The sequence below is a fragment of the Rhipicephalus microplus genome, chromosome 3, assembly GCF_043290135.1.
Source record: "Rhipicephalus microplus isolate Deutch F79 chromosome 3, USDA_Rmic, whole genome shotgun sequence".
NCBI lineage: Eukaryota > Metazoa > Arthropoda > Arachnida > Ixodida > Ixodidae > Rhipicephalus > Rhipicephalus microplus.
The window spans coordinates 13,309,488-13,333,179 of record NC_134702.1 but is presented as its reverse complement, the minus strand read 5'-3'; the positions used below and the strand labels follow the sequence as shown (position 1 = coordinate 13,333,179).

Below are 23,692 nucleotides of genomic sequence, written 5' to 3'. Positions count from 1 at the left end.
CCAGCAGAATCCTGCCTTAGTAATCTCAAGACAGTGATCCCCATGATCCATTCTACTTCAGATCATCACCATCTTAAAAAGGGAGCAAACTAGGCTCGAAAAAGTGCCAAGGGAGCGTTTAAAAAGCAACCCCGCTGCTTATAAAGCAAGAGCCAAGGGATTAAGTGGAAATCATTTGGCAGCTTGTCTGGGTAATGTGTGATGTCAACGTTTTAGGTGTTCAATAAGGAATTGGACACAACTTATTTATCTGAAATACAAAATTGCTCCGCTTTGTGATGACATATGCAGAAACATATATACATATAAATATATATAATATTTCTTTTTTGAATGCATGAACTGTATGCGTAGGGAACACGACTGTTAGAATAAAGAGCAAAAGCGTGTGCACATCGTACAAGGACCAAAACCTTTGTCTTAGCAAGACCCTTTATCTTCCACTACGAATTTGGTGGTGCAAGAATTTCGACTTTTCAGCATTCCGATCTTTCAGTGTTCAGATCTCACGACATTTCAAATTTTTGGTTTTTTTGACATTTCGACTTTTTAAATTTTTTATGTTTGGAATTTCGGCATTCTGATAATTTGGCATTTTTATTTGTGTTGTTCTAAATGCAACCGGTGTGCGCGCTATCAGCATTACATGACATTCTTGATAGGAAAGTGACAAACACCCAGCAAAGAGGTAAGGTGACAATTATTGCTGTGGGACAGAATGACACCATAAGTACGCCGAATTTAAAATGCTGTTATAAAAGGTCACACTTTTCCTTAAAGGTTGCATCAACTAATGCAAATGACTCACCCCACGTGGTCAACGTTTTAAACCAAGCTTGGCTCCTGATGCAATCACTGACAGACTTATATCTGTCAACGTTGGTCATTACAACAGCCTGTGATTACATCTGACAAACATACAGGAAAATTTCCCAATGTTCATGACAGATTCTGATGACTTTGCAAGCAAAAGCAAACAGTTCATTTTCTTAACCATTAAGGTCACACTAGCACAAGGACACAACTCACCACAGGTCTCCTCATAGTTTCAGAAGCATGCAGTTGACATAGGCACACCAAGGGAAACATAAAACAAAGCCACTTTATTGAACTAAGGCACAAACTTTCCTTCCTGATCCAATAATTTTCTGGTAAACTTTTGCTATTGACTTGGAATGTAGGCAGGAATCTCCTGGTCGATGACTGCTGTTAAACCAGAGAAGTCACATCATACACAAAATCTATTTGAAGCAAGGGTTGAAAAGAAGTTTTGGCTTCATGCCGCAGTTCTTCCAAGAATGAGGTGCAAGACTTGAGACGGCATGTGTATGTGTGTGAGTATTCATTTCAGAAAGTTTCAATTCTCCAGCCTCCCAGTTATTTTACCCCCATCCACATTTCAATTCTGGTCCTGAATTTCTGGCACCAATAACCCACATAGTAGACTGAGGCAAGGACGCTTGAGTTGGTAATTTTTGAAACTTGTTCAGATTTCTTCATACATAACCAGGTCGTGCAGTGAGCAGTTCGCTGGCGTAGCCAAATCATAATTGATATGTACGAGTCCTTCAGATGCACATTTCAAAGGGATCAATCACTGAGTGGGTAGTACATGTATATTGAAAGCGGTGGGCAGTGAAGTGGAGCAGTGTGACGGCAGTGCTTCATGCTATAAAGCACTATTTTTAGAGCTAAGAAAAAAGAAAAAGTCACCAGTCAAGCAAATAAGGACATAAAATCTGTCGCACAAACCTATAATTAGGATTAAAAAGTGAATACAAGATTCTTTATTAGAAAAGTTGCTTAGGAAAGTCACTGTAAACATTAATGAGAAGTGATTAGAGGCATCTGGATACACATTGCCAACATTGGCTAATGTTTAAAACTTTTGTCTAATTTTGGTTAGTATTAGATAATGCAGATGCATGTTGTGGTACTTGCACAATTTGCCTTAGAAAAAGTCGCCGTATTCTTTTTATATGAATGTATTTGTAATGAGCCAACACCGGTGAGAATAATTTGAGACTTACTTCGTTATGTCAAAGTTCAATCGTATTAGCATTCATTGCACCAAGCAGTAGCAAAAGCACTAGTTCCTCTGCCTTACCTGAAGATCCACACAATTTCAGCATGTTTTGTGGGTCCAACTTCATGTCTTGTTTGCCCAACGGCATACGCAGTGGTGTGAGTATGTATACAATGAGAAAGCAAAGTAAAAACTGAGTCTGCTCTTTATTTGCAGAGACAACACAGGGAGGGCAGGGCATACAGATCCCTGAACACATCACTGTGTTTAGAAGCAGGCAATTCATTAAATGCCTCAAGGCAAGTTTATATTTTTTTTTTTCGTTTTACAAACCAAGGCAGATTTTGCTTTCCTTAACACACAAAATTAAGTTTGGCACACATGCACGTTTCTATTATCATGCAGAATTGTACGTCTGACATTATTCATGATGCCATATTTCATCTAAGGCTCTACCAAGTATACACATATAAAGAAAGACACTATGTCAGGCACAATTTGGTGACTAGAGTTAACAGACATTTAACTTGAAATTCAGTACAGTGTCTCTGAAAAAAAAATGATAAAAAAACATGGACAGCATAGACTTTTGTGTAGTTGTGACTCAAAGTAAAGAAGTGAGGATCTTATTATTTGTCCTCAAGCAGCTGGTAATCTGGCTATTTGGCTAGCTCAGAGATGAAGTGACCAATGTTACAGCTAGCAGAGCTTGCACATTTCTGCACCACATTTGTATTTGTCCAGCACTTTTGTCATGAGTTTGCCCACAGCCCATCATTAAGTGCATGCCATTTATAAACCACTCATCAAAGCCCCAAAGAAACAGCTCTTACTAAAATTACAGGAAATACAGAAAATCAAAAAGAATAAGCTATATGCTAAAGGGCCAAATAACACAAAATAATGGTTATTGAAAACATAACAATCAAGAAAGACACTGCACATATGTACACAAACATACATTTTTCATCTTTGAAAAGATTATAGCTGCTCCCAATACTGCTTGGCATGACTCCAGATGACAGGAGCCATAAGCATTGTTGGCATAACTGTCGTTGAAGTGCACAAGTAAACAGAAAGGAAGACAGGACAAGCGCTTCCTCTTTTCCTTTCTGCGCTTGAACGACAGTTATACCATGCATATCCAACTAACCCAACTTTCGATTCTGTTGCAAGCATTGTTTTCCCACAAGACAAAAAAAAACGTTACCCAAATTTAAAACGATTCAAACAGCAGACTTAAAATGCTTTCATTGGTGTGTTAAACAGGCTTTTGGAACTACTTCTGTTATCAGAACAAAATTATTTTATAATAAATAAACAGTGATGTTGCTATTGCAACATAGAAGCCAGATACAGATTGCACAATTAAAAAAAAACACTTAATTTATACAAAACAAGCCCTTTAGGAACATGTTTATCAACCGTCACTCACGCTATGATTGAGCGCACTCAGTGGTAAGGCAGCAATAATCTCTTCAAGGTCATATGACACTAGAACAAGTTGGTTCACTATTTATAACATAGCTCAATGAAACTGAGCAAACTCAAACAACATCTTGCACGTTTCTGCAGATCCCAGCAGTTCGTGCTTTCCAAATGAGCACTTCTATACAAAGGTACTCAAATACAAAGGTATTCGAATACTCAAATACAGAGCTACTGCTCTGCTGAAACAATGAAAATGTACTCCAAGAAAGCTAGAAAGTAGAATAAAGCAGATGCAGAACTTCTATGTACTTGTTCTTAAGAGCACACGAACTTAAAACTGCAATGTGTCATAAAAATATATGCATTCAAGGCGCCTGCCTAAGCCAACACACAATACACCTGATTCTGCATTAATGAATGCCAGGTTTTTTTATAGAACATAAAATGTGTAGGGATGTTCATGTGCACGGCCACTATTGCGTGACAACAACAAATGCTTCATCCGCATATGTACTCCCTTGTTTCAGATGTAAAGAAACAGCAGTTCCGTAGTTTCAATAGGTAGACCAGCATAGTTCTATTAATCAACTCGAGCTAATTAGATTTCTTCCTACTTAGTTTGTTGCGAAGAACTAGCTGTGGCCAGTGGGCACACATTCCTACTGTCCGCACATTAATTTTGATCTTGACATGGGCCTACTCGGGACAAGTGAACCTTGAGTAGTCGGCATGCAGGAGCCCTAAGTCACGTGAAACAACACTTAACATACAGAAATGCACGACTGTTTTATAGCAACAGTGATCAGACAGTTATTATTGACTTAATTATACCAGGTAATTAGTTTCATCAATGTCCGAATGCACTAATTTTTTAAGTTCAATACAGACGCAGTTGCTAAATATAGAATATTGACCTCGATTATGGTTTACTATAATAAACTTGCCCCTTAATAATGTGCACTTTATACTTAATATTGTGCAGGCTAAAGGTGTCCGAATGTTCCAGTCGGTTATGAGACCAATTGTATAGGCAATAGCTTAACTTGAAAGCCACCCGTACTGTCGTTAAAATCTCAAGGTAACAAAACAAGTTTTCATGTACGTAACTGGCAGAAATGCCCAACTTTCAGCTTAAAACTATCTCAGTGCACCACAGGGTGAACTGGCAATGTAGTTAGCGTAGGTGTGAAACACAATTCTGTTCACAATGGTTACACAATAGTTCAAGAAAACGCTGTATTATATCAATTGCAGTGGACTGCACAGATGGCGATACATAGCTCATGGTTATAAAAAGCTGCCTGCGAGTGATGATAGTAGACATCGAACACAAATAAATGCCCATTCTGTGAATGTCAGCTCTGTAAGCCCCTCTTTTATTTTCACTTTTTTTTTTCTTGATTGCCGGAACCATGGTGCTCATTGTCTCGTTACAAGTTCAGACGCTTGCCAGATGTACACATACACTTTGCTTTCTACTTCACTTGTAAAAATGGAGGACACATAGCACAAGCAGGGTTAGAAAGAAGCAAGTACTGCTAAAAATAATGCAACCGTGACTTTGTGCATGCTTTTTTGTGTACTATTAATGCAACCATTTGGATGATTCCAACAGCTAACTTGTCAAATATATCAAAACCAAACTAACAGAAGCCAATTGCATTAGCACAGTTGTACATTCCTGTCTGAAAACTTAAGCCATGGCACACCCATTCAATTATTAGTCCCTCAGGTGGGCATGCTAATGCTTAAAGGGGCCCTGCAAGACATTTTGAGCGTGGTCAGAAAACGTTGCGGATCGGTAGTAAAGGCTCTCAACAACACGCGAGCCAAATATTATAGCGCAGCACACGACCTGTAATTCACAATAGATGATCAAATTCAGCTAAAAATTGCTTTCTCTACTCTCGACAAATGACGTAAGATGCTTAAAAACCACTCCTAGCAAACCTATCTATCAGCCATTGCCTGATTTGAACATGGCGCGCTCGGTCGTTACAGAGATCGCCACGGCAGGCTGCGACTTGTCCACGCGTACGCGCGTGATCACACGAAAAAAGTTGCGCACTCGAAGAAAAAAGAAAAAAGTGCTCATGGTCATGAGGCGCGCCTGACGTATTTTCTCTGCGCCTACCATCTCTCCCTGCATGGCCTCTAGCACTTTCGTTGGGACGAGAGAAGAGAGAATTCAGTTGCAGCCCACTCCACTCGCACTGGGCAGATTCTTAAAATTTTTGTGGCGTTGAATTCGAGAGGCAATAAGGTCTTCCAGTGAATTCATTCCACGGTTACTTGAAAAAGTGACCCCTTTAATTGTCACAATATTTTAGTGTGCATCCCATCTTTGACGGTTCCTCCCTTTTTCCCACCTAGCTTGCCATTGCCCTTTTATTCTTTCAGTCACTGCTCTGCACATTCTTTCAGCACAGCTCTGAAGTGGTAACACTGTATTGTCGTGAACCTTGCAATTTATTGCAGATGGCGGATATCGCATAATCACTAAGGAACGTACACACTTAGGCAACTAAGCAGCTTTCCCAGCGGTTTGCAAGACAGTGAAACAAATTTCATTAGTATGGTGGCCAGAAATATTATGCCTGCCTAGACTGACGAGACCGAAATTTGTTTTTTTAACAAAAAATAGGCTAAGGAGACACGAGAGCAACACAACCAACATGATTATAAAGGGAATACCCAAAAAGTATTTTCACTGATGTTCCCAGCTGTGGAAGCACCAAACAGAAAGCATGCTAAAAGGAAAGTCAGTTTCTTTTTCACGTAAAGATTGTCTTAAAATAAGCACGTCACCTAACATGAATGAATGTTGGGTGATTTCTGAAATGGTTATTCACCCAACAAATGAATGTTGGGTGATTTCTGAAATGGTTATTCAGTTTTTATTCTTTCATGCATTGCTTTGTTATGAATATTTTTGAATGTATTTTAGAGTTGTGATTCTATTATTTGCTGTCATGGGCCACATGCGTGTTTCTTTTTGTATTGTCGCTTTCCGCTGCCTGTAATGTTTGTAATTTTTTTGTAAATTTGTAGTTTAGATTTTTTCTGGGTGAAGGGGCCAGTCAAGCTGTGAAATGCAGCTTTTTTCCCTTCGCACCAAACCACGTATACATTGTATTTTCGTGTACTTGTCACGTGGTTGAATAAACTCAAACTCAAAACTCAAACGTCAACTACCCATGGTACTTTTTATCGTAGTACAATAAGTCAGGAGGAAGATACAAAGAAAAATCTGAAAGATGGTATTAACAGGTTAGCCCCAAGTACTGCAAGCTGCTTGACTGGATTAGATTAAAATCTCTATTAGTTAAGATGGTGAATCGCAACTAGTTAAGGATGGTGAAAGTAAAAGATAGATGAAATTCCCTGGCGTGAAAGTGAATGATGGGAGCAGGTACAGTTATATCAATAAGACTGGAAGCCATTAAGCAAAGAAGATCTAATAAGCTGCAATCATATACAAGACAAGGCACACAGGAGCTTTGTTTTCCAATGGTATACAGCCAACAACTGTTATGTTTTCATATGGCCTGCGACTTAGCACCTGACTGCCTGCGACTTAGCAATGTTCTATAACCACTTACGCACGCCAAATGCTTTCTGTATTGATTTGCAATCTCAGGCATGTCGGAGCGTGTGCTGCTGGACTTATCATAGGGTGCTGTGCAAAGGCTGCACTTTCTTGTCACCACCTTGAGAAGTGCAGCCCTTACCCAGGACAGAACGAATTTGGCTTAATTTTTCTGATGACGAGTGTGAAATGAACATAAAGACAGCTCACCGTATTCTTTCATAACAGTGCACGAATGCAAAACTGAGCGCTATCTTATTACCAACCACAGTAAAGCCTCGTTAATTTGAAGTCACTGGGGCGGCGAGAAATCTTTGAATTAACACAACATACAAAAAGTGGGATGCAAGAAACTTAAAACTATTTAAAGTAATCAGTGCTTGTAGTTTGCTGTGCTGGCTAGCTTGCGGCTCCAATATGTTTTCCAGCAATGCTTGGTCTTTATTTTGCCGCAAACACAGAGGAATGACGGGCTTCGCTGCTGCCACCAGGGAAACAAACAAACAGAACACGCTGTCGTGATCAACTAAAATGTGCGCCTGCGGAAAACAAGACATCTTCACTGCAACACAGTAGTGACACGCGAGCAGCATGTCGCCTGCTCTTCGCTGCGTCGGAACGTCATGATGTGACCATTCGCATATTCTTTCCGATTTAATTAAGAATTTAATAATCGCCAGTATGACAAAACTCGTGATGTGTTTTGGCTGGAAAAATTATTTTCGAAACTTTCGAACCTAGTTTTCGAAGCAGGTGTTGTTGAAATAGTGATTCCATTGAATAATTTTAATTAGAATGAATATAAATGTTAAGGCCAAACTAACCTGCACAATAATTTAAAAAATTGAAACAAGGCATGAGCTTCCAAGGGAAATAGAAGCAACCTTGAAAAGTAGCAGCATTTGACTTTCGGTAGAATGCAAGCGACAGCCTGTAAAATATGTTACATTTTAAAGTTTACCCTGCCTAGAGCATACTATAAGACGATATTGATAAGGTTTTAAACTAAAAAAAATGCCAAATCGATGTGAGGGTAATATGTTCATTTAACCTTCAAGTGGGGCTTCATGGCAGAGCTAATTCCCCTTTATAGAAATAATCACGGGTACAGCACCCCTCCGCTACAGTGAAACCACCTTTACAAGAAGAGATTTGCAGTTTATATACGTATATTCGTTCATTTCGAATACTTTGACATTTTGATTACTTTAAATCTGCATCGAAGCAAATTCAAAAATTCTAATATTCGTTTGAATACTTGATGTGCTCGAATATTCACACCGTGCCTGGAATTTCACTTTTTCCATTTTTGTTTTCAATTCAATTCTTTTTCCCTAATTTTGAGCTGCCAAGTTTCCGATCAGTCTATGTGGTAAATTTTTCACAGCTTAACTGGTAGCATATATGTGCAGAATTTTTAATTAAAAATTAATTAATATTAGGCACTTTAAGACTCAGAAACCAATTTCACCAGTACGTGTTGTACTGAAATATAAAGCAACATGCTTATGGGTTAAGGTTTCTCAGATGTTTATCAAGCAGTAAAATGTGCTAATGAGGTTTGCTTTAATGTGATGTAACAGTACATACTACAGTGGCCATATTAATGGAAGCTGAATGTACACAGAAGCATAGAGTGGCTACCTCTTAAAGTTACTGTGCTACTGTGCCAATGGATTCTCTACAACAGCACTTACAGCTCTAGATTCAATTGAAAAGGGTAATCGTTATACAAAGCTCTGGGAAACAACACAGACAGTACATTTGTAGGCATGCCTAATGGTATATACAAACTATCTTTCAAGTATACATGCTGGTGTAACATTCCATGTTTTTTGCAATTTTTCAGCCATGCTGAGAGAAGATCAGGGAAACTCCTGAAGTCACACACAACCCAGCTCTATAAAGTGTTCCAAAGGAAGGCAATAAATTAATAAGCATTCCTGCAACTGGTGCCGGCACAGTACAAAAATAGTTTTTTAAGCTGTTACAAAGTGCCCCTGGTAGCAAAACACGACCAGTAAAGGTTAAACCTTTTTTAATTAAATAATGACGGTCTAGCATCTCTGCACTAATGCAGATTGTGATGTTACAAGTCAAGCACATAATGCTGTCCTGCTGTCCCTACCAGTCTACAAGTGCTTGATGACACACACTGGACTGGAGATGGGTAACATTGGTAAATTTTGCAAGCCACAGAAAAACAATGCTAGATTCCAATACATCCAATACACAAACTACTTAGGGCAGGCCACAGTTTTTCAACCATACGTTTCGCAGAACTGCCGATATGCTCCATATACCAAATTTATCAGAATCCCAACAAAACATTTTCTCTAAATCGGGAAGATTTCTCGATTCCCGCAACACGTGCCGGCGAAGGTACAGACTATACTCCATCTCAGAAGTTCCTTTTAGCACTGTGAATACTACGGGGCCTTTTATCCAATAGGAAGGCCGATTAGCCTCAACACATGTATTTAACCGCGTTGTGTCTTGCTCTTGGTGTCTCCCTGGCGTCTGCTCGCATACGTAGGGCGAGCAAAGTGAACAGACAGCATCACCGAGAAAAAATAATGGATGCACCCATTGCATTTGGTGCTCTCTGCTTTGAGTTTATCAAGTCGGCCATCATGCGCTGTGTGATTTGTAAGCTACAAATTAAAGCTGTTCTCTGCTTTAGACTAATGGGACAAAATATATCCGTGACTATATTGTGCTAATTCCGAAAACCGTTATGAAATTCTTAATGCAGTCTTAGCAGGCGGCGCTAAACAAACGGTTACCTCAAGAATAACAACCAAAGGTACCTGATGCTTTGTCCTCAGCCTGAAATGGCACAGGGCGATGGCTCATTCAACTATTCGTTTGCTGCGGCCAGCGCAGTGGGAGAACAGAAAGCACTAGTTCGGATTGAAGCTGGTGGTGACATCTGCATGGGCGCTGCCAAGTTGATTTGTAATCGGTTGGCCAACGGTTACTGATATGGCAATTAAAGACAAACGACATCAATGCAAAGAAGAATAAACAATATTATGTATCGATGTGATGTAACATGGGCCAAACAAGCATAAATGTCTCAATACTACTGAATGTAAAGTAATTATTTCTGAAACTATGTTTTGGTGCACAAGCACGCAGCTTGCTTGCATTCCATAGCCTTGGTGGTACTGAATGGTAGTGGTGAGATGGAGAATAATCAGCAGCATTTTCTTGTATTATGCACTGCAAAAGACTGCATGCTTGGCAAAACGAACAGTGCATTTACTTTAGCGGCTTGATATTTTAGACAATACTGCGGCCACGGAATTCTTCGAATATCCTGTTTTTGCACGATCTTCAGTACGCTAAATCATGCAATAAAAATGAAGACTGCAACAACGCACTCTTCATCTGCTGCTGCACGCAGGTGTCATGTCAATTTGCTAGCCTCTGTAGATTTTTGTACGAGCATGTCGGAACTTCAGAACGGAGTTTTACGATTGGCATGATTGAAGTACAGTGGACTCTCAGTAAACGAGAATCTGTTAAACAGAACTGCTGCTTAAATGGAACAACTGCCTCTCATATAATTGGCTTCATACTTGAATGCTGCAACCCAGCTCACCTCTCGGTAAACGAAACTTCTGTTACATAGAACACGTTTTCCCACTCCCTTCAGGTTATGTTTAATGAGAGTCTACTGTATTCAGAGGTGGGCAGTGGCTTTGATAGGTGGCACCCATCAAATGTGTGAAAGTTGCCAAGTAAGTAAAAGGTAAAAAAAAATGTTTTTGTTGACAGCAAACCTGTAAGTAAATATAAAGAGAGAGCAAGGCGTGTTATTCATGTACCGAAGTAAGGCGTGTTATTCATGTACCGAAGTATCTATAAGAAAACCATACATACAAGTTATGCTGATGACAGTGTGTACAAAAAGGTCACATATGAGGCTAAACAAAAGGAGGAGGTAATTCAGCAAAGCAGAAGCAAGAGCAAGCAATCGACAAAAAGGCACAAGTGCTGAGAGAGAATCTCTCTCGCAATCACATAATCTTACACTGCAAGCTGCCTCCAAAAGGAATGGGCATTCTCGGCATTTACAAAACACAATGCAGCCACACGGTGGCCCCAGTGGCTGAGGGTAGTTGAAGTGACTTATCTGTGCCACTGCAGACAGGAGTGGCATATCCCAGCCGAAAAGGGGAAGCCATGGCTTCACTGCAAGGACTCTAATCTTAGCCAAGGCGGGCTGACTTTTCTGCGGACCACTACTTGCACTGTTAGTCGGTGGTTTCACAGGAACTGTTACCTTTCCTTCCGACGCTGAGTTGAGAACTTGAACCTTGTACAGAAAAACAAAAGTGTGGATGATAAAAGAAGACATGATGAAATATGTCCGTCAGCATGGCTGGCAGCTTGAGTGATAATCCTGCTATAGTTATTAACCGGGCTCCACTGCGTTTAGGGGTATTTTTTATTGTAACAGCTACACTTCAATTGTAAGTTAGCAGGTGAAGTATGTTTATAATTATGTATGCATGCCAGACACAAAGCAACCAGCTGCATACTAGTCAATGGTTATCATAAGTGCTAAATTCTTGAAAGTTGAGAAGTATTGGAAGAGTTTGGCACATGCAGGTGAACAATTATGTTCTTATTAGCTGCATCTGCAAGGCACAAACAATAATTTTGTAGAACAAAACTGGTTAAGGAAATAAAGTTTTTTTATTCCATTCCATTCCAAAACTGGTTAAGGTAAAATTGTTCCCCTGCTATTTCACTCCTGAAACTTCTGCAAACACTTGCCACAACAAGAAAAAAGTTTTTCTAAAGAGCTTACCAGAACGTTTCAATAATTTCATTCTAAAAGGGGGAAAGAGAGAGAGAGAGAGAGAGAGAGAGAGAGAGAGAGAGAGAGAGAGAGAGACCATATACGCTTTTAACTCACTGTGGCACTGACTCCCTCTTGGTAACTGCCTGTGTGGCTTCCTCTGGTAGCCGACTTGGGTCAGAAAGTATGTTTGTAGATTTGCTGAGGTGCTTCAATGAATCCAGGACACCTAGTGAAAATGACAAAATGTGAATATATTATGTGAATACAGTGATCTGATTGACAAAAGTCATTTCCACGCAGCTTCTGGCGCAACTGAATCCTCCCTTTGGAGTAGCAAATCTCCCTTTCGAAGCAGTTATCAGCCCCACATTTTCAAGTTTGAGTTTCTAATCAGAAGCAGTTATAATAGGGAGTGCAAAACATATTGCTCAGTGTAACTAATGAAGTATAAGCCTGCCATATACACACTTGCACTGTGCATATGTAAAAGGAACTACACCATAAAAACACAGATCGGAAAAGCAAAACGTACAAGGACTGACACAGAGATTTGGGTCATTTTTCTTTAGATGCGAAGTAGCTTCTTGACTAGCCTGTGTAACTAGCCCTCCATTTGAATGCAACGCGCACCGCAGGTGTTGGCGCGGTGCTAAGTAGGTCACGCTACTGCTGCGCATTGGCGTCATGCTCTCTTTGCAGTGCGCCGCTGACGTCACTCTCTCCCTCGCCTACCGGAAGCTCACCACAGCACCCGCAGCTGCCGCTTTGTCCGTTCGCCTGCAACACCTGCCGCGACTGCCGCTTGCTACACTGCCGATCGTCGGTTCACGCGCAATAAACCTGAAGCGTGCCTAACGTACGCGTCGAAACATGTCTGCATGTGTCACAAGACTGACGCCAGCCATCGCTTCAAATGAATCTTCCAGCGCTCATCACAACACCCACGTTAGCGCCTTTCAAACCGTGACGCCACCTGTGCGCAACGCTGCTGCTCGCATCTCATCAGGGTTATCTTCAAGCAGATGATCCGAGTTTTTTTTTTTGTCTGAGTGTTAAATATAAGTTCTATCTAGGGTGTCAGAATCAACTACATAGCTCATACAGAACCTTTATATGTTGCATGACTTGCTAAATGTTGATACTTTTCAATCAACTGTATGATAAAGGATTCTCTTCCACATCTGTATGCAGACAGAAAAAACGAAGTTCTGATTAACAGAAGACATGTATCAATTCAATCATTGAATCAGTATTTTTCAAACAAGTTTTCCTTGCAGGGGCCACCAAGAACTCATAAGAGCTCACTTGCGTGAATCACTGTGTGAGAGAGTGTCGATTTCAGTAAATGTTGATTATATAGGGTTTGAGAATCGTTGAACAGGTGCAAATTGTCACTGCCAGTATTTTTTCTCTAGTTGGGGCACGAGAAACAGACATTTCACTTTGTAGACTCTTACAAATTACATCTTCTGGTTGATACTCCGGGAAGTTCAGGAGAAAGCTCAAGTCAGTTCACAAATATGGAGGTTTATCTCAACAAGAGGAATGTGGTATGGACAATTTCCATGAAAACCACCTCCCATAGAGCGGACAATAGTAGTGGTCATACAGAAGATGACGAACTAGGTCATGTCCTGGTGGAAGGCAACATTCATCTGATGGTTCGTGCAACATGTAAGGGCGCTCGAATTTTTCAGTCCCTGTTAAAATGTTTTGCTACACGACTCTGGTGCCTACTGGAAGTTGCTTCCCCTCTATGTAATGGCATTGTGCTGTCGTGCTTTAACGTAATGAGCTAGTACCAACTGGAACAGTTCACTATACTACTAAAGTGATTTCAGCAAAGTAGTGCAGTAGTGTGAGAGATGGTGTGAAAGTACCAGGAGACATGGTTACACAAATGCCAGAGGAACTTGGTTCTTCTTTTTACCCCAGGGACAACGATGTTGTGTGCAGTTGACTTTGCGCGCTTAACGGTGCGAACTAAGGGACTGCACTACGGTTTTCTTCCCGCTTGCTTGAATGCAGTTCTGTTTATAAGACACAACTCACGAACGGCATAAGCTTCGGTTCCTGGCAGAGGTTAACAATACTCTATATTTTGGCATGGCGAGTGAACTTTCCTATACTTGCAGCGTGTTTCATTAGTATGCCACACTGATTATGCAGATGGGATAGCGTGCTTGCTGCACAGAAAGTGCAATAAGTGTCCCTTTGTTCCTAAGAAGCAGAAGACCCACCTTCTCACACATAGTAGAACTTAAGAGATAATCTAGCTTTATAACTTACCTGGCCTCAGAGCCCTGAGCGAACAGTACTGCTCAACCCAAACGAGCACCGTTTTGCACATTTCGTCGAACCCGGCCTTGGAGACGGTCTGGTTGTATGACTCCAGCAGCGGCTCCAGAAGAAGGCTGAACTGTGCATGGCAGTTTTACGAGTCATGGAAAGGTGACAACTAGAGCTGTGCAAATAGCAACATTTTAGGTGCAAAGCGAATTGGAATATTGAAGTGCGAGTGCGAATCAAATATAATATTTCTACAGTATTTTTCGAATACTCCAAAGCAAAATTGCAGAAAGAAAGTTGGAGAGGATTCCTCAGCACACTCTTATGAGATAGCAACATGAAAGTATTTGTTTGGCTAGGTCAATAAAGCACTGGTGGGGTGGTGTTTCATAATTGTCTTATTAAAAATGAATCACTACAAAAACCAAGTCATATATAGCACATACTTTGGTACAACCAAAGTGTTTCAAAAGCACTCAACATGTGAAAGACAAATTGGTGCTTCTTCAGCGTCTGTTCCTCTTTCAGCTTTTGTGGAATCCCAACTGACGTTTCAGACAAGGGCGCCCCCTTAGAGTCTGGAGTGCCAAATCTGTCTCCTTGTAGACATCAATATATAAAAACATTTGAAATTTATGATGCTAAAAGTCTTTCATGTTCGATTTTTTGAACGTCTTGTCTGGATTTCAGGTTCAAAACTGCATTAATTTAGCCCCAACCTTTGCTGCATCTATCATCTGCATGTTGGAACTAGCATCTTCTTGAGTCTATACATTTGCGGCAATAGCAGAGCCTGAAGGGTAACTTTGTCACAACACAAGAATGTGATGGGGTGAAGCGTGTTTAAAATCTGAAGGGATCTCGGCCAATCTGATGTTAACTGTATCTGTCTTGGGGAACTTCGAATCATTTAAATAGTGAAATTCTGGTGCAAATCAAATCTAATAACAAACACTACAAAAAACATTCAAAATTTCGAGTATTCGTACATCCCTAACGACAAACCAATGCCTCCTACAAAAGACATGCCTGTGATGTGAGCTGCAAAAGCATTGTCCTATGCTTCCCGTTTTCATCCTTTCCACCCGGTCGACCCGGTACAGTTGCTAAAGCCTCTTGCGGCGACTCCTTGCAACCTGAAGCAGCGCCATTGATAACTCGAGAAGATGACGTAACACGCATTGGCAGGAACAATGCCAGTGTTGTTGAAAGCAACGAAGGAGTTGATCAAACTTGAGAGCAACGAAATGCATTTCGAATCCACTAGCAACGTGACATCGTCAACGAGTTGACGATGCTGCGTAAAAACAGAGATAGACAGAAATAAACGCATGAAAAAAGCGTTACAACGCCCGTTCTTGGCAAGCTTTTCTTGCCTTGATTTCATGCGTTCATAGAAATAGTCATGTGTTTTCGAGCCATATGTTGATCTTTCCAAGAATACCAGTTTGGCTGCGTGCCCAAATGCTCGCCGAGCCTCAGAAAAAATTCGCACATACTTTTGGAGAGCTATTTGAGTGACTCCAGGCGATATTGAGAAATGACTGGGCGCCAACACGTAACGCTGTATTGTGCACTGAGAAATAACTGACAGGAACGCTGCCGCAAAGCTAGTCGAAAGAAAACGCCTGTCGCGAAAAGCTCTTAAACTTCAGTCGAGCTTTCTACCATTAAATGACTGGAGTTTGTTGAACTAACGCTCCTTCAACTCAATCCACGAATGCGCAACCTAACACCCACACGAAGCAGACAGCTGCGCCGCTCCATCGACACAATGTTGCTGTCATCGTCGCTCTTGATGGCTCCGGCAGTACAGTCGCTAGCACTACCACACAGCGCCTGCTGAAAACATGTGGCAGCGTTCCTCTGATGGCAAAGCTGGAAATGTCCTAGGCATAGTATTTTTCTAAGATGCGTTAACAAGCAGATGAGAAGAGCTAGCTTACAAAAACTGCACTTACATATAAAAAGAGAAGACAGCACACAAATTTCTTAATAAGAAACTAAGCAAGCTGAACAGCTGGCTTAAAAAAGAACAACCATAGTAAACAGGTACTAAGAATATGAAAGCTTAGACACACATTCGAAAATTTGCCTCTGAGCTTTATGGCAAGCAACATAATTTAAAAGTTATTACTGACACCAATTTTTGAAGCTGAGTTTATTGTGCCATGCATTTCTGCCTACTGCTGTATCCAGAAAAAGCTCTGATCATGTCTGAGCTGAGAAAATGCTCAAAAGGTATTATATTTTGATATTAGGTTAACATTCACATGGCACATCTACAAACATCAACATTAGCATGTTACTGAGCTGTAGTGATAATTGTCGCAGCTTTATGCAGCAATATGTATAGTTGTGCTGATGCCAGTTGCTAAAACAGAAAAAAAATGTGGAGTTGTTATTTGTCGTCAGTGTCAAAAATACCAGAAAATTCTTGTGTTATTTAGAAGCACTGTTTTGGTGAGTAAATGCATGTTTTTGGAAGAGACATAGAACCACTGGTAGAAAGTTTGCTGGCTTTTTGCTCAAATAAGATTTCGTTTACACTGCTATGTCCTCAAATACACACTTTCAAATAAAAGCATATATGCTGCCTTGCACACTCGCTCGCCAGCACCTTTTAAAACTTATATAATAAATTTCGATTTGGCCCTATGGAAGAGAAACTGGAAGCAAGCAAAGCAATATATATATATATATTAGCACTTATACCAAAGGATACAACCCAAAACTTCCAATTCTGAAGTGTCCTGGCCCGCACGTATTCTTCGAAGCTTTCTTTTAGATGATTCGTTCGTTGGCACGGCAATGGAACACCTGTTGCAGGGAGCTGGTTCTGGTACAAGCTGCCATGCGATAAAACAATGAGAAATAAAGAAATTAGCTTGTGTGTATGTGTTTCTCTATTTGTGAGCATGTGGGATTAACTGATTTTCTAGAATGTTCTCAAGATTTAGGAATGGTAAAACTGGAAAGAAAAGTGCATGTGTATCCCTTAAAGCCCAAGTGCCTATGAAACAGAAACATACTGGAACGTATAAAAGGTGTGTTTTCAGAGAGCGCAGAAAAAAAAAGTTGCCTCAATATAAAATTTTATGAGTGCATGCATCACGAAAAGTTTGCGAAAATGGATCGTTTCAATACCAAAACACATACACACAGTATCACTTGCTGAAAGCAATGTGTAACAAGTTATTTCAGTCAGTTAGCAGTGCTCCAATAGCACATCTCAGTACCGTATTTACTCAATTCTACCGTGCCTTCGATTGTAACGCGCACTCGGTTTTCACGACGAAAAAAAAAAAGATTAAGACATCGATTGCAACGCGCACCCATTTTTCTCGTTGGCCCGCACGATCACACTACTCGGGAAAACGACTCCTTTCGGGAGCGTCTTCCGTTTAAATATGAAGTATGGGGGAAGCTTGTGCCTATCTGGCGTGCAACGGAGCATTGCCGTCACTCTTGTTTTACCGTGGCCCGATGTCAGCATGCGAACTCGCTTCGCCCCCATCTTCTCGACGGTTGTGGTGCCAGGCATGTCGAAGTAAAGAGGCGTCTGATCGGCATTCCTGATTTGCCCAAGCAGGTAGCCGATGTTGTGCCGCAAGTTTAGGACGAACCTCTGAAAACTGTGAAGCTTTTCTTCGTACTCCTCTGGCAAGTTTCGGCGCATGCCCGTTCGCTTTCGGAGGGAAAAGCCTTTCCTCTTCATAAAGTTAGTTAGCCAGCACCTGCTTGTTTTGAACTGGCTCCGCGTTAGCCCTTTTTCTAAAGCTAACTGCATAGCCCGCACTTGGAGCAGTTCTGTCGTCACGGGCCGCTGTGCCGCTCGCTGCTCAAGCACATACTCGGCGAGCAGCTTTTCAATTCGCGGAAACCAACTCTGCTGTGGTCCACTGAAGCCTTTGCATGAATTTTTGACAATCTTCTGCTTTTGTTTCCGCCAGTCCCGCATGCACATTTCGGGAACTCCGAATGACCGCGATGCGGCCCGATTTTCGTCCGTTTCTGCACACGCGATTACTTGTCTTTTAAAAGCGGCATCGTGGTGCACTTGTCGAGTTTCTGGAGTCGGCCCTTCCATGCCGTCGATGCTAATGAACTACAAAATGACGAACTCCTCAGCCCACGTACGAAGTGCCGCACATGGGAAACACATAGGCAGAAATGGCCGACGCGCCATGCCGAAGCACGTAGGGGGCGGCCGTTTTGGAAATGCCGATGGCAATAGAATGACCGTATTCATTTTTTTTTTTCGCACTCGATTTTAACGCGCATGAGATTTATGAACTCGCTTAACCGGAAAAAAGGTGCGCGTTAGATTCGAGTAATTACGGTACTTAATGATAACCAGTTTAGCCAAAATGAAATGTTATTGCAAGAGGCCTTCATCTATCTTTGGAAAGTAATAAATGATCCATTGATCCTGTCTAGTAAACATTCTAATGATGACAGCTGGCTGACTTGAACAGAAAAAGTTTGCTAGCAAATCATAACTTAAAGCAAAGAAAATAAGCGTTTTATTTTGTGCAAATGAGTAATTCAACCTGATGCCTCCTGCAAGTGAGATGGCAGTGGTTATAATATCATGCTGTAAACATGAGGCCATAAAAAGAAAGAAAGAAAAACTACTACATACAGTACTACTTACCTGATTTCCTGGTTGAAAGACTCAATCTGTTTCTTCAACCTGTCTGCTTCTTCCTGCTGCTGCTGACGCTCATTTTTTAGTGTTCGGATGTACTCCCCAGCTGCATTTTAAAATGTATACAATCACTTGCTTGTTCGATTCGGAACTCTAGACGCAACATCAAGGAATTAACAGCTATGCCTCCAATAATTACATCAAAGTGTTAAGACAATGTGACAATCCCTTTGAGCAAGACTTGCTAAGAATATCATCATAATGTTGAGCCCATACATACAAATGATGATAGTGCGTGATTTTTTATGGTCCCATGGATGGATAAAGAGTGCCACCAGATGCAGTAGACTCTCGGTAAATGGAAATGCCATAAAATGGAATAGCTGTCTAAGCAGAACAACTGCCTCAACTACGATTGGCTTCACACCCAAATATGCTGCAACTCTGTTCATCTTTCAGCAAGCACGGAACTCCTCTTCAATGGTACATACTTTCTTGGCCCCTTTAAGTTTACATTGAACAAGAGTTTACTATGCATTGAGATCGAAGAAGGATAAATATAGTTCTATATACTACTACCGTATTAATCATTATAAACACAAAATACGCTAGTCTGATGTTTACCTGAAAACTCTACACGTCTCAGGCAGCCAACTTTTTTTTTACATCTAAGAGTTAGAGGCTCGAAAGATTGCTTATTATTCCATTCTCATCCACACCTTCTTGTAGAATATGCATACACATATTTGACACATTCTAGACCACTGTCACTAAATAAATGTCTCATCAGCCAAATTTTGCAGACTGTTTAATTAACTGGAAGTTTCTATGTAGATGATGTCAACATTGAGTTGAAGCCATCTAATGCTCAGCAAGTCTGTTTACTCAAACGAATGCAGACTGAATGCCTCATCGATAACCAAAACACCACCAAAAATGCTCATTCCCAAAATTAGTAAAGGGATACACCCTGACATATCACATTTCAGTCCTCCAGTGCTTGAGCACTCGGAAGCTGAACAATGATGTGTGAAATGCAAGAGCATCTCTCTGCGGATTTAAGAACAGTTACTTGAACACTTAAGAGATTCTCAGGATTCCAGCTAATTTGAAACGTTTGAATACTGATTGCCTTCAGTCACACAACCGAAGTATCTGTGCTGAAGTTCATATTACTTGAAGAGTTTGTAGGTGGCCACAGGAACAGCAAAACTTGTTGTCGGTCAGTAATGTGAAATTGGCCGATATATAACTAAAGCCATCTCAAATCTCACATTTTAAAAACTGGAAACACTCATTATTGAAGCATGGTCTATTGCAAAGCAACTGAACTGTAGTTACCTTGTTGCAGCATCTGTGCTTTGCTGACCTTTGAGTCTGGGTTTTGGCTCAGAGAGGGCAGCAGATGCCGCAGGGATTCAAAGCCATTCTGGAACGAGCATCGTATACTTGAAGCCCACACCATGCAATCATGAATGCACCATTTTTTTATGTGCCATGTGCATTGCTTTGTTTCGTTGAAGTCAAATTATCAGAGAGCTTTGAGATTTAGGAGTCAGGCCCCATGTTCATCTAATTTGCATAAACGTGTCATAGATGTTTTAGAATAGTGTTTGTCTTCGGTGAACTGAAATACAAGTGAATAACTTGCATCTTCACGAGATCAATGCAAAGCATACTTCCACATGTAACACCTTTGAAGGATGGTTTCACACGTGACAGTCTACTCATACAATTAACGTAATTCACTCAAAATACAGATATTCTAGATTTTGTGAATCTTACCTTGATATTGAAGCGTCGCTTCTGTTCCGCATTGATGTGGCACACCCTTCGGTGCTCCTTGTACTGAAAGCGTTCCTCGTCTGACTTCGGCCTAAATGGCTTTGCTGGACTTGAAGAAACTGAGCCTGCCTGTGTGCAAATGTAGAATTGTTGAAAATTAAAGTTTAAAACCAGCTTTAAAAAGCTCCTTCATACACCAGCGTACTTGCAGCATTAGGAGTTCTATAGTAATCTAAAACATGCAATTTTTCCAAGCACTGCCTCAGCTGTAGGGACTTATAAGGTCAGCATGCCACCGACATATGGGCTTTCAGAGAACTCTGTCTATATTCAGCACTTACACATTGAAGCACTTGTGCAATGAATGCCATTTTACCACCTCACGAATAGTCACAAGTTAGCTGAACAGTTATATGCCTTCATGCTAAGAGCTCAAGATGGAAGCAACAAGCACTCATAACACTTTTGTGACACCTTTAAGATTAATTACAATAAAATTGACCCAATTTCCTTAGTTATGCGAAGTTATACCTGTTCTATTTAGGTGCATAAGAATTCAAAGGTGATCATAAAACATTTTTTAGAATATGTTTTACAAAGGACTTACAGGGACATCTGTAGCCTTGGCTTGTTGACCGACTACAGGAGCAGCTGGAATGCCAAAAGATAATTTCTCTTAGGCAACTATAAGAATAAAAGAACACAAAAAGCTAACGCACCAAAAAAGGTAGATGATCTGGCCTTGGTTTACTCATGCCAATCGCTTAAGTCACCTTTGCAGCACTATACTGTTTGTTGTCCTTCCGAAAGAAAAGAGTGCTAAGATTGAGAAGGGGGGGGGGGGGGGGGGGGGCTACCAACTTTTATGGAATGCAGCTTATTTCATTCTTCAATTACACACAAGTGCATGCACCTCCTAATAATGAGTCCCAGTATCTGAAGACCGTTATCTAAAGACTTTGCTGACAATTATTCAGAGCTGCCTATGACATAGCTGTCGTCCTAAATAGACAGCTCTGAATGATATTTAATCGAGCAAACTATCGATGCTTATCAATGCCTTAATAGCTATCTTCTGCATAGACCCTCACACGTGCAACACTGATAGGTTCACCTATTGCCTGGGGTTGCACAGATAAGTGTTCATGTCTTTTTTTCTTTCTGCTGTTCGGTGCATTCGAGGTATTAGTGGACACTTCTGGTGTTTTGACTGCCTTTTAGGGGCGAAGCTCCTCACACTCAAAGAGGGCGTTCCTTCTGATTCTGCCAACCGCGAATACTCCACTCATTAACTCCGAACTGCCGCTCCGCGGCACAGTTGCCAATGGTTTCGGCAGCAGCGATAACTTCCCTCTTAAAAGAAGCCGACTACTGCCTGCGCGGTGCTGACATGGCGTAAAATCACAGGAGCAGAACCGTGGCCGTTGTTATGGGCGCAAGTTGAAGCAAAGGCCACTGACCACTATTGCACATGTGGGTTCGTAAAACTACTGCCTGCTAGAGCTGCTAACACTACCTAGCACCTAGCACAGAAGCGTGCAAACACCTGATGACGATGATAGCACCGCGTTATGCTGAAACCAAAACTGAATTTCGGCCGAAAATTCTTGGGACCAGCATATAGTATGGGGCCGAAAATTCGTACCCTGATATTTAGACAAAAGAAAAAAAAAAACTCGGGCTATACACGGGCTTTTACGGTATCTCAGCTCGTAATGAACCAATCTAAAAAATTCTTGTGCTATAACGTTCTTCATTGGGCATGCAACAGCTTCCAGTGAGTTGCAATTTCTTATTTGATAGGGTGAGGGACCCTTTAAACACAAATGTTCACATATGCAGGTAATTTTTGTTCACTCACTTGGATTGAGCTGTTTTGAAGGAATGGGCATGGATGATGACATGATGGATGCTGAGCCAACTATAAGGTTACGCTGCATGTTTGTACTTGAGATCTGAAAAAACAAAGGAAGAAAGAAAGAGAGATGATAAGCTACAATCATTGAAATGTTGCAGCTTAAAGTTTCAGCCCAACACAATAGGCTGTCAACCTCATTTTTGTATGCAAAAACAAGGCACTCGACCTCAAGAAACCACAAAATATGCCGTTAGTTAACTCGTATCTGGTCATTCCCAGCTTACAAAAGTTCTTGGTCCAGCCACAATCAGAAAATAAATTCTCCTTGAGCACGGTGATGTACAAGCACACAACAAGTAATGTCCTTTTAATAAGACGAGCACTTTGTGCCACTTCAGGTCTTGTCTGCAAGACACACCTGCATAAGCATGCCTTTAATGTTCCTAACTGTGGCAATTTAAAATACAGAACACAATTATTAGCCCATCTTCAATCCATTCTCCCTCTTTAGGCTGGCCTGCTTGATATTCATGAGTGATGACTACAAGCTTGGCACTGGGCACGCCCAGCTTAATATGTAGTTTCAGCAGTGACTGTAATGACAAATGCATGTAGGTAGCCATGACATACTCTGCAGGTTGTTAAAAACAGAAAAAAACTTCTACTGTTCAGCCTCCTCATGTTGACCCGAGCCAAGTACCAGCTTGCTGGTCCCCTCAAGCCCTTCACTTCCCCTTTCAGCTACTTTCTTTGCCATACGTCACTATAACTGCACTCTAGAGCGTCTTGCAGCAGAACAGCAGAAGTTCCCGCTGCCTTCAAGGACCCAGACTCCACCTCCTGTATTTTCTTAACATTTCAAGCAAGAATACGCAGCGAGTTCAGAACTTCAGAATGTCATTATAACTGGCAGTACTAAACGTGGCAGCGCTACGAGCTATAGGAGGGCCACAAATTTCAATCTTTTACTTTTCTCCGAACCTTTCTGCTTATCCAGCGTTGGTCATGACATCACCACGTGCATGTCATGTCAGCCACAAGAACAACCAGATCATCTACGCCCTGGTTTGAACGCTTTCTGCCCTCCCTTCTCTCACGGCCGGCAGGGGCATTCGCCCAGCAGAAGAGGTGAACCAACAAATGTAGCATAGTAAAGAAAAGAGTAAAACTAACAAGAGGCACTTTTGGATAATCAAATGCTCGCAGGACCATAATTATTGTGGCAGCATTTGAAAAAATTCTCATGG

At 41.1% G+C, this 23,692-nt stretch overlaps 1 protein-coding gene across 2 annotated transcripts in view; it reads right to left on the bottom strand.

Annotated features, from left to right (window-relative positions):
• Positions 1–2,213: 2,213 nt before the first annotated feature.
• The window catches only part of Mondo (MLX interacting protein mondo), a 48,592-nt gene continuing 27,113 nt past the window's right edge, over positions 2,214–23,692 (bottom strand). For both annotated transcript variants that reach the window (XM_075888909.1, XM_075888910.1), the window contains exons 12-20: positions 22,449–22,542; positions 21,195–21,238; positions 20,588–20,716; positions 20,144–20,231; positions 18,809–18,908; positions 16,877–17,000; positions 14,152–14,281; positions 11,977–12,088; positions 2,214–11,370 (exon numbers count right to left, since the gene is read on the bottom strand). In XM_075888909.1, the coding sequence (XP_075745024.1) occupies positions 11,334–11,370; positions 11,977–12,088; positions 14,152–14,281; positions 16,877–17,000; positions 18,809–18,908; positions 20,144–20,231; positions 20,588–20,716; positions 21,195–21,238; positions 22,449–22,542 (858 nt within the window). In that variant the 3' untranslated portion in view covers positions 2,214–11,333. The remainder of the gene's footprint in view (positions 11,371–11,976; positions 12,089–14,151; positions 14,282–16,876; positions 17,001–18,808; positions 18,909–20,143; positions 20,232–20,587; positions 20,717–21,194; positions 21,239–22,448; positions 22,543–23,692) is intronic.